The 12,500-nt window shown below is 37.9% G+C and overlaps 1 protein-coding gene across 4 annotated transcripts in view; it reads right to left on the bottom strand.

The window, feature by feature from the left end:
* The window catches only part of LOC143021487 (CD109 antigen-like), a 689,873-nt gene that overhangs the window by 149,897 nt on the left and 527,476 nt on the right, over positions 1-12,500 (bottom strand). For all 4 annotated transcript variants that reach the window (XM_076179031.1, XM_076179029.1, XM_076179030.1 and 1 more), the window contains 2 exons: positions 4,706-4,757; positions 703-833 (listed from right to left, as the gene is read on the bottom strand). In XM_076179031.1, coding sequence (XP_076035146.1) covers positions 703-833; positions 4,706-4,757 — 183 coding nt within the window. The remainder of the gene's footprint in view (positions 1-702; positions 834-4,705; positions 4,758-12,500) is intronic.

Raw genomic sequence — 12,500 nt, 5'->3', positions numbered from 1 at the left:
ACCAGAATTATTTACCCCGGTATGGGACAGGAGCTGTTGCCCTTGTTAAACAGGACACAGTCTTGGCCAGCACGTGTTGAGGACAACGGGGAGGCAGCTGCCATTAATAAAGAGAGCGAGGAGGAGGAAGAGGAGGGAGGGAGGGTAATTGCGAACACATGCAGAAGACCCATACGTCATTCGTGTTTCTGGGCGGTGGGCAGCTAATAGTTAACACTTTGGTACCCAACAAAAAACACTGAGCTTAAGGAGCCGAGTGATTTATGGGTATTGTGAGATTATTCCAGGGAAGTCATGAGTCTAAGTTGCGCAGTGAAATGGAGGCTTGACCGACCACCCCACGCACCCGTTTTGGACTTGAGGATAGATCCTGGGGGATACATAGCCTGTTTGTCATGGTGAGATGGCTTTTCCGTTTTTCAACTGCCATGGGCATCTTTCGGGCAGCCTTGCAAACCTCAGAAAGTCGTCCTACATGACTAACACCAGACGATTTTATTCATCACCTAAAATCGAGAAGGTTAAGGACTCTTATGCCATCGTTCTGACTATCGCCAGATAATTTCATTCAGCCTGGAAGAGCCCCTAGGACCAAAAGGGTTAAACATTAATGATACTGATCATTTAGGTAGTGTAGGAAGGCATAGCTACACCGGAAGGTTTAAGCACGGATACTGATACAGTGCAGGAAGGCATAGTTACCTCAAAGCGTGGCCGGAAGTAATGCTCGACCAGAATCTTCTTGTTGGCCACCTGGCCAAGGGCGCGCACTTGAATGGTCCACTCCCCCACCAGCGGGTAGTCCGGTAGTGTAAACTCTTCGTTGATCACTCCTAAAGGAGGGAACATAAGCATTGGAATTTATTTCTTCAATTTGACGAAATATGGAGTGTACATAAGAACATAAGATTGTAGGAGACTGCAAGAGACCACAGGGGCTATACTAGGGAGTTATGTGTCCATTACCACCTATCATCCCCATCCATAAAGTTATCTAATCTTCTCTTAAAGTAACCAATAGTTTCAGCGCTCACTACATGATTACTAAGTCTATTCCATACGTTATCCACTCTGTTGGTAAACCAGTTCTTGCCTATTTCGCTCTTAAACCTAAATTTGTACAATTTAAAATCACTAATAGTTTACCCTGCTGTCTTGATATGATGATGATATTGCCTGTATCATCCTTGTAAAAGCCCTTGACCCATTTGAGTACCTCTATCAAATCAACCGCATTCTTCGTCTTTCCGGAGAGTGTAAGCTAAGGTGCCCCTTGTTAGCAACTATCTTGTAGTGCTTGATTATACTAGAATTCCTTAAATAAGGCTTGTTCTTAGCCATGCGTGCGTTTGGGAGTGTACGGAAGGGGTAGTAAGTACAAACTATACTCCCTCAAGCATCGTCATGGTTTATTGGTCAGCGTCAAGGTCTACCAGTTTTACGAGCCTCGGTTGGATTCCCGTAAAGGGAGGTCACATGTTCAATCTGTGTATGTAAAATGTATTACATCTGCTCTTGGAAAGAAGGGGAGGGGATATTAACATAAGGGTGTGGAAAATAAATGTATTCTTATTTTACAATAATATACACCCTCTTTCCAGCACTAGAAAAATATTAACAAAAAACTGGATTGATAATAGACTCTGTGGGCCGTAGATCAGTGATTCTTAACCTGAGGACCAGAGGGAGAAGTGAAAATAATTTAAGGGAGCCATTGACTGCTGTTACAAATTATACATTTCACATAATATAGTCTAGTGGTGTAAGTTAGGCATATCACAAAAATCTGTCAAGTATAAGATAATTATGATTGTCAACTTTGTGATAAGACAAAGGGTTTCTCTTTATCAACATTTTATCTTATTATTATTATTATTATTATTATTATTATTATTATTATTATTATTATTATCATTATTACTATTATCATTATTGATTTTTTTTATTTATTCTTACCTTTTATGGTGGGATGGGATTTGGGAGAAAAATTAAGGGGATTCACCATGGTTCACAGTTATTACCTTCCCGGATGAGAGCTCGGAGCTCATATATAACTGATCTATGGGTGATATTGTGACCTCTCTCTCTCTCTCTCTGTCACACACACACACACACACACACACACACACACACACACACACACACACACACACACACACACACACACACACACACACACACACACACACGCACACAACTCCCCACTCACTAGAGTTGGAGTACCGGCTCGCAGCGCAGTAATACTAAAATCATTTCAGCCCTGGGCGGGTTACGAGCTCGGACCACTGGAGTAGCGTTTGCGAACGCTACCACTGCGCCGTCGAGCCGGGAGCTACACGAATGTTGAGAATTCATGAAGGGGCGAGCCACTGTCCTAGATGCATTCACCACACAGAAGATACGGACTATTTTGTCTTCCACTCCCAAATACACATCCATGATAAAACAATACAGCCTCAACCATGAGTAACCCATGGGGCAGCCTGTTGGCCGTTGCCGCACGCCTAAGGGCCGCGGGTATCCAAAAGATTGATTGGATGACACTTTCTTTGTCACTGCCCAGACTATAAAGTGCATTAGCTTTGATCCAACACTCATTATATATTTTCTACTATTCATTTACACTATTTCTATCAATATTCTATCATTTGAAGCATCATAATATGGTGCTTCCTTTGTCACTACGGTAAAAAAAAATTCAATGTGATCACATGTTCAATATTTCAAAGTTTTGAGATTTGTTAACGTAAACATCCAGCAATATGCTATGTTTTAATCAGCCTACAGTACTTCTTTATTTAATTTTTGTTTAACTGACTATTTAAGTGTTTTCTTTTATAGTTTGTTTTCTATCAAACACAGTGGAGTAAGACATTCAATGCTCTCTTGTCGGTGTTGCTTGATTCGTATCGCAATCGATTGTATTACTTAAAGAAAACAAATACATCTCCACTCAGATCTTGCTGTCTTTATGCTAAAACTTATAACTAAATAGTAATTTATTCTTTGCAAAACTATAATGATTTCATAGCAATGAGTTAACTAACTTTCATTGACATTTAAAAAAAAAATGTCTATGATGATTTTTTTTTTTGAGTTGAACATTTATATATAAAATTTCAAAATAAATAAATAACATGGAGTAAAGGGGTGATCCTTTCATCTTAAAAGTTCTTCACTCAAAATACATTCATTGACAGTGTTTACTCAAAATATATCTATTGATAATATCTACTCAAAATACATTGATTGTTTTTTTTACTCAAAACGTATCAAAAAAATTGACTAAAATCCATTTATTGAAAATATATACTCAAAATATACATCCTAAGAATTCTGCTAAAAATTCGCTTTACCCAGAATACATTTACTTTTTCCAAATTAATGTATTTAAAATACAAAATCAAAATACATTTATTGAGAATATTGTAAGTATTCTAAGAAATAATGACAACATTAGGTTGGTACATAAGATCCTGAATTGCTCTACAGAGCCTTTAGTTGATACTGGAAATGCAAAAGAGGTTTAAGCTGCTAATATAAGAATTATTCTATAACTTGAGGTTTCCTTAAAAGAAGTGATGATTAATGATAATATATTTCTCTTTCTCCCTCTCTCTCCCTCTCTCTTTCTTACAATTAACAAAAATCCAAATTTGGAATGAAATCTCCGTAATGAAGAAAACCTCAGGTAATATCAAAATTACTTTCTAGAAAGCATTTATATTTTTCCAAAATAGTTTCGTCGCAAATATTGAAAATTCCTGATATTTCAGAAAATTTTGATTGAGAAAATGAGCTGCATAATTATCGTTTATTTATCTATTCATTTATCTATTTACTCATTTATTTATTCATTTATTTATCTATTCATTCATTATGTAAGATATGTATAAAATCAGCTACCGCGCCCGGTTCTCGCCTACAGATTGATCAAAAGCAGAGACTAAGGTTAATATTCGCGACGCTCAACCACATCGCCTTTCGGTTCGCAGGACAAGAGGGAAGGTAAAGTTACGGCAACCTGATAGGAGAAAGCAGCCCATCTTGCGGGAGAAGTCAAAACCGCACAACAGCATCTCGGTCGACGAGATTTAGACGAAAGGTCGACGACTTGTGACGTCATGGAAAAAAGTATTTCGATTTCAAGTTACCAAAAAAAAAAAAAAAAAAAAAAAAAAAAAAAAAAGTCATTGACTTGACGATTTTATGCCACTTTGTGACATCATAAAATACAATAATTCATCTTTAGTCTGTCAAGTGTAAAATCGTATTGAACAAGGTATCTCAAGGAAATCTGGAGTCTTACATATATTCAAGAGCGTTTTAATGAGACATTAAGACAATCGATTTGTGCGTTTGACATGAAATTGCATATTTATGTTTTGTATACTGAGAGAAACCCCTTGCGTAACAAGAGCATCCATATAAAAAAATCTAAATATATGACGTCACCTCCCCCCCCAAAAAACAAACAAACATAATAGCAACTATAACAGAATGTTAACACATCCAGTATGGTTACTTAGTTTAATGGTTTTGGTTCTACTGAGAACATGAGTCATTACACACAAACACACACACACACACACACACACACACACACACACACGCACACACACACACACACGCACACACACACACACACACACACGCACAAGTACACGCACACACACACACACATATACAATATATAAACACATACCGTGTCCAGTTTGCCTGGAGAACCATCTTCGTATGATGCGATCCTGAGGATCCTGAAACGAGAGAAACAAAAAATTAATTAACAAACACATCAATATGATGATCATCAATTATAACATTTACCACTGGTAGATTAAAATCTATTACTCTTATTACCACCGGTAATATTACCGTTAGGATCATTTGCGGATATTACAAAACGATGCAATAACAGTTAGCGGATAATGAGCACCTGATAATAGAAACTGTAGATATTATATTCCACACAAAGCGAAATGAAAACAATTGGACTCAGGCAACAAAGCCGAAATGTGGGTAAATTTGGAAAGGCACTTTAATGAGTGAGTGAGTGAGAGAGAGAGAGAGAGAGAGAGAGAGAGAGAGAGAGAGAGAGAGAGAGAGAGAGAGAGAGAGAGAGAGAGAGAGAGAGAGAGAGAGAGAGAGAAGGGAGAGAGAGAGAGAGAGAGAGAGAGAGAGAGAGAGAGAGAGAGAGAGAGAGATATAGAGAGAGAAGAGAGAGGAGAAGAGAGGAGAAGAGAGGAGAAGAGAGGAGAAGAGAAAGATATATATATATATATATATATATATATATATATATATATATATATATATATATATATATATAGAGAGAGAGAGAGAGAGAGAGAGAAGTCACAAGTTGAACGGGTGGGTGGGTGGGTGGTTAAGAGTAGTTAGGGTGGGAGGCAGGGGAGGGGGGGGGTTGGCTGCCTGTCCGGTCTCACAACTTCCGAGATGGTTTGGGGCTGCTTAACCGCATATTTTTTGCTCAAGTGGCTCAGCACACAAACCGACCGCATAGCTTCATTCATAAAGAGACTCCAGGGACGGCCATTATGTAGGAAGATCCATTCTTACTTTCGTTGTGCTCCTCCAAACAACCTCTCCCAAATTCCTCCTTCCAGCCTTTGTCCCATCAACCGCAAACCCTCTTTTTCTTCCTACATTCTTCTGCATGCTATGTCAGCTTGTTTGTTTAGAGATAACTCTGCTATATCGTAACTGGTCTTCACTGAATTTGGCATGGAAGTCCACATGCATCCAAGAATGATGCATACGTAAAGAAACCCGGGTTTGGGGTCCCTCCGGAGTGATATTCGGAAAGTATCGTCTACTCTTGCTAATACAGTAGAACCTCGGTTCTCGAACGTCGCACAAGTCGAACAAATCGGTTCTCGAAAAAAAGAATAGAAATTTGGATTTTTTTTGCTCCGATAGTCGACCAAAATGTTGGTTCTCGACCAACCCGAAAAAAGAGTAAAATGAGGTGAAATAAAAATTTTGTGGAAAAATATCACCCTGATAAAGCTGTATCCAAGAGGTCAGTAAATTTATTTCGGTCTTCGACCAAATCGGTTCTGGAACCATTTTAAAAACGGATTGTGGTCAAGATCCGAGGTTCTATTGTATTTTATCATCTTTTGATAGGTGTAGGGTAATTTTAAAGTAGAATAAAATTATTTGGTGACAGCTAGAAAATGTATTAAAAAGTTGAGAAGCATTGTTTTCTCTTCTTTTTTGTTTTTATTTGAACTTTTGAAATATATTATGATAAAACCTTGGCCGCCTTCTTAGGTATTAATTTCCCAATGGCCCACTGGCTACCTCGCTGGTCTTATATTTAAAAGTCCTTCGCAGCTTATGGACAGCATCCGAAAAAAAAAACGCATTGCAGTCTCCGTAACTCATTAAAGATCAAAACAAGATGCCCTTTTGTCAACAATAAGTAACTCTTTCACTTTTTTCAACCTCAATCTTTTCCTCTTCGGGCCACTTCTCTGATCACACTTTCTTTTAATGGAAATATACCCACATCTGCCGTTGTACATTATCTACATGTATGTAGCTTTATTGTTTTGTGTGTGTACGTAGGATGTGTGCCCATGTAGCCTCATCGTTATTCTTTTCTTTCTTTTAGTGGTTCCAATTACAGTAACCTTGCTGTCTCTAAACACGCTCTTGCAAGCTTTCTTATTTCATAACTGTGCCTTAAGGATGGGCTTGATTCATTTTGCTGTCAGTGCAGTGCCATGTGCTCCGGATGGCTCAGGGGTAGCGCACTCGATTCAAGCATGAGTGACCTGAGTTCAAAGCCTCGTGAAAAAGAAGAAAAAGATGAAGAAGGAGGAAAAGAAATAGAGGAAGAAAAATCGGAGGGGGGGGGGCTGAAGGTAAGACTCTATAATAGATATCACGTAATTCTGCATCTTATGAGACTCGCCTGATGCCTGAACCAGAGAACACACACTCATCAAAATCCGTTATCTCATTCCTGCTATATGCACACTCTTCACTTTTACTTTGAATCCTTCAGTTTATCAAACCAGACATGCTTCGATACCTTGCTTATATGCATATTAAACGAGTTCATGTCAATTTTATATCAATGCATATATGTCCAACAGGTGACTCAGGCGGTAGAAACAGGTCTGTGACTCGTCCAGCTCTTCAACGTTTTCCTTGCGTCCTGAAGTCGCGCCAAGTGGGACACGCTCGTGAACTCATTTCATAATCATTTCACAAAACCCGTTATCAGGGCCATTCAGGCAGAAGGCGATTATCTTTTGGCAACGGGCGTGCACGGTGAAGCCCGATAACAAGCGGAATGAGTTTCCTATGTAGACAAAAGAGTCCGGGTTATTCCCCTCATCCGGCTTTCAACCGGGGGACTATGTGCCAGAGGAAAGCGGTGTTGTGGTTCCATACTGTGCCATACTTTAGTTTCCATGTACTAAAGGCCTTATCCCATTGGGCTATTTTTCCCCTAACCTCGAATCAGTTGGTGGTACCGCCCACCTCCACAACTTTTTCCTCGGTAAAATCACTATGGCAAACTATTTTGTTTTCTCAATAATTTACATAGAATGTTGTTTGATATGCTAGGGGTAAATTATTTCCCTCCAGCACATCAGGTTCCTTCCCGAAAGCTGCGGGTTGTAAATCTGTTCCAACAATCGGAGGAAAAAAAAAAAAAAAAAAAAAAAAAAAAAAAGTCCAGTGCGATAACGCCATAAGGGATGGAAGGGAATAATTTTTTTGGGAATGAGAACGGAGTGTTAAGACGCCATGTTGGGTATGGTACAAGTAAAGACTATGTAATATGGAAGCGTTTGTGATTCAGTAGTGGTGAGGATTCAAAGATGATTTGCATGGCCTTACGACACAAGAATTCTTGAAACTTGTACTTATTTGACCCTTTCATTATGAAGGGGGTTTCCCAGCATGTGTGTGCGTGCGTGTGTGCGTGCGTGCGTGTGTGCGTGTATGCACGTGTACGTGCGCATGGGTGTATATATGTCTATGTTCGTGTGTATTTGTATGTAAATGTATGTGTGCGTTTAAGCACATGTACGTGCTTCCTCGTGAGGAGGAGGAGAAGAAGAAGAAGAAGAAGAAGAAAAAGAAGAAAAATTAGGACAGTATGACTCACAAACTGCTTTCTAAGGACGGTCACTGTCCTTGGCTTCAGGTTCTGTAAGATAATATTCACTGGATGCTGAGATACAAGTTGAGGGAAACATCGTGATTTATTGGATGTACTCAAAACTACTGTGCATGATATTCGTCCACATTACGTATTAGACAAAAATTATTTTCATGTAAGATGTAAATGAAAAAAAAAAGTTATTTCTAAAATAGATATCTAAAACTTATGTGCAAAATAAATGGACCCTGCTGACCTTGACCAGAAGCTCACCTTTTGAACCCTACTTGTCAAAAAAGAGGAAAAATAAAAGTGTGTGTGTGTGTGTGTATTCACTTGGTCTTTGGATCACGTGTTGGACTCGTGATCGACAGCTATTTCCCTCCCGGAAGAGAGCTCAGAGCTCGTAGGTCCGATCTATGGGTAATGCTATGACCTTTCACACACACACACACACACCCAACTCCCCGCCCACGAGTCAGAGTAACGACCCGAAGCGCAGCAGTACCGAAATAATTTCGGCCCTGGGCAGGATTCGAACCAGGAGCTGCGGGCCACTTTCGTGGCAGCTCAGCGTTCTACCAACTGCGCCACCGAGTCGTGTGTGTGTGCGTACACACATTTGCATATGCATTTTGTTTACGTGTGTGCTTGTATGCTATCTTATAAAAATACTGGGGCCTACGCATTTGTGTAATAACACTAATCAACCCTCACATAAAATCCTCACTAGGACGACCAATTGAGTAAAATCCTACATCTGGCAGCAGCGTTTGTGACAAATTATGGTCGACGTAATCGTGAAGCATATCTAAACAAACTGAAACAATTGTGATGACAAATCGTTCTGAGATTTTTATCAGTTTGAATACTACAATTCTATCTACAACAAGTTTGGTTGGTTTTTAATAAAACACTGATTATGGAGGGTTATCTTTTTCCCCCCAGCGTTGTGGCCGGGGCGGGCGGAGTGCCATAAAGCGAAGAATTAGCTTGTACGGGGGCTGGGGGGTGTGGGAGGGGGTGTGTAAAAAAAAAAAAAAAAAAAAAAAAAAAAAAAAAAAAAAAAAAAAAAAAAAAAAAAAAAAAAAAAAAAAAAAAAAAAAAAAAAATAGGCACGATCGTTTTAGCTGAGGTCCACACCTCGGTTATATAAAATTGTTTGATTTTAACCAGGGTTAAGTAATATAAAAATACGTTAAAGTCATGACGTTGTTAATAGACAAAGGGGTTATTGACCCTAGACAACACAACAGTTATGACAGTTTGTGAGGAAGCCAGTCTTTCCGGTAATTTTTTTTTTTTTAATAACATTCCAGAAGTAAGCTGAAACAATCTCGTCAATCGCCTAGTCACTGAAGGAAAATGCTTCCCGTAGAGGCAATTGCATGTTACACAATTAGAAATGTTATGATTCATTTGGACAAACATTTAGGTAATGTGTTGTCCTGTTTACAAAGTGTTTTATTTGCTTGTTTGTTTACTTACATGTCTAAGTTTTTACTGTTTTTATGTTTATCTATTTTTGTATAAATTTATTTGCTTATTCATGTAATTAATTATTTATTTATTTTTTGTATCACAAATGTAATTGAAATATAAATTGACTCTGAATAAGCAACATCACAAGTATAAAGTTCTACTTAGGCTATGTAATATACAATGATGCGTTATTTCGTTGTTTTCTTTGTCTGTTTTACATGCCTGTTTGTGTGTTTTTCATGGATCTATATGTTTATCTATTTGTTAATTTTCTATGTTCAACTCCATTATGGACAGAGAGAACTCATATTGGTATTTTCTTCCATTATGATCCACTAAAAGGAATAATAGCGTAACAATAGTGTAATAATAGTGTAATATTCATAATAATGATAGTGTAACAATAGTGTAATAGTAATAATAGTGTCACAATAGTGTAATAATAGTGTAACATTCATTGTCAAATTATGAGATATAAATGCTATCTCACTTAAAGTATTTCTTTCCTAAGATAAAAAAAGTCTTTACGAGACATAAAGATTATATCTATAAGTTCAAACTTACGAGACACAAACGGAATATTGGATACCGCATCGTGCATAGGACACGATTATCAATATGAAAAATGATTCATAAAGAATGAATAAAATGTCAGGGGTACAATTACGATACAGAATTGATATTTATCAACTCCAGCAGCACAAAGCCTTTCAGTGAGGCTATATAAAATCACATACCACTAGGCAGAATAAAATCTACAAAAAGCCATCAAACAATGGGTTTGGGAAAATCTTATTATATGAATACATACATACATTATATATATATATATATATATATATATATATATATATATGCAGAAAGATCACTATAAACAACACGTGATCCACAAATTTTACTGGTGACCACTAAGGAAATCGGAAGAAAACAGTAATTCCCAAGCGCTTTCGTGTAATTCACATCTTCAGGGGAATACAGAAAAAGTTACTGTAGATTTAGAAAATAATAACAAATTGCCCTTTTTAGATTGCCTTATCCACAGAGAAGGTTATGACTTTAAATTTAGTATTTATAGAAAACCGACTAATGTGTTTTCTTATATTCATTATTACTCTGAACACCAAGATAAAGTAAAAAAAAATCTGTATTTTCTTCTATGTTCTTACGTGCCTTGCGGATATGCAGCCCGGAATTCATTGATGAAGAATTTGAGTCTATTGTTAACCTAGGTTTAGGATTAAAGTACCCTAGAACATTTTTAGATAACGCTCTCTCTTTGGCGAAAAAAACTTTTCATAGGAATCAACCCCCTCCCCTTTTTGACATTAAGAATCTTTTAGTATTACCTTACAGTAACAATCTTTCTCAAGTTCCTCATCTACTTAAAACATGGAATGTTAAAGTAGCGTTTAATAACCCATGCACTTTTAAGAAATTAATAATCAAAAATTCTCCCGCTGATTCTGATGGCTGCATATACAAAATCCCTTGCAGAGATTGTGAAAAGTATTACATTGGACAAACGGGCAAAGAACTATCAACTAGAATAAAAAAATATATATATAGTGTTAGAACAGCACAAGAATCCAATGCTCTATTTGTTCACATGAAAGACTTCAATCATTGTATTAATTGGACTAATGCTTCCACTATCATTTCTTGTAATTCATTTGTCAATAGAAACATAATAGAAAGTAGTATTATAAAAAATTCTGAAGGTTCTACTCTTAATATCAGTAATGGCATTTATAAATTAGATAAATTCATCATTAACAAGATTTGTAATCAGGTTGTATGTGACCAAAATTAATTTGGTGAATTGTGCTGTTCTCTAGATTTCTTTTTCATTGATGACTTTGTGTACCAAGACTTATTTTTATCTTATATGTGACTTTTTGTGCTTCACCTGGATTCTTTCATAGTGTAATATTTCGTGTCATCTTGTTCTATGCCAGTTCCTTTCCTAGTGTTTAATTTTGTGACATCTCGCACCTTGCCTGTTCCTTTCCTAGTGTATAATCTTGTTATTTTTAAACCTCTTTGTAACACAACTTTTTCTGTATTCCCCTGAAGATATGAATTACTGTTTTCTTCCGATTTCCTTAGTGGTTACCAGCAAAATATATATATATATGTTTGTGTGTGTGTACGAAAAAAGCTGAAGTCCAGGAACCATAATGGAAAAAGTAAAAAGCACCGGACGTTAATCCCGACGTTTCGAAACTTGCCCGGGGATCGTCTTCAGGGGTTACAATGGAGAGGCAGTTGATCCTCCTTTTTATACAAAAAATAATACATTAGGTGCACTCGGCGAGGTCACCGCGCAGGCTGTTTTCATTTTCCTGTCACAATTACCCAAGTGACCCAATGTTTGGAATTTTGTTCTGGCGTGGGTATGGATGAAAAGTCCCCCTCCCGCTCCTAGGTTCTCGTCTGCAGTTGGATGTCTGTTCCGCTTATCCTTTCCCTCGCCCCTCTGAAAATGGGGTTAAGTGTGGCGGATCTGTTTATGCTGTTTTCGTAACTAGCCCACGCCTCAAAAACAGTCTGCTACCCTTCTTCTTGCAAGGTGTTGCTTGGTTTTTGTGCCATATTAACCCTATGTCACCAAAGCAGTCTTGCCGTAATCTCAGAAGCTCCCTTCACGTAAGGAATCGTCACCCTTGTTGCTGCTTGTGGCGTCGCGCTTCGGTCGCTTTCCCTTTGTGGTTCCGTCCAACTCTTCACCACTTTGTTTGGGTAACCATTAGCCCGGAATGCCTTTCTCAGCCTATTCTCCTCTTCTTTTAGTGAGTGAGCCGTTGAACACGCTCTCTCCGCCCAATGTACACACGTACACACACACACATACACAAATATACACACAAACACA

Source organism: Oratosquilla oratoria, chromosome 42 (genome assembly GCF_046742065.1).
Source record: "Oratosquilla oratoria isolate Oo_2021 chromosome 42, ASM4674206v1, whole genome shotgun sequence".
NCBI lineage: Eukaryota > Metazoa > Arthropoda > Malacostraca > Stomatopoda > Squillidae > Oratosquilla > Oratosquilla oratoria.
The sequence above is the reverse complement of the archived record's forward strand: the minus strand, read 5'-3'. Positions and strand labels throughout refer to the sequence as shown.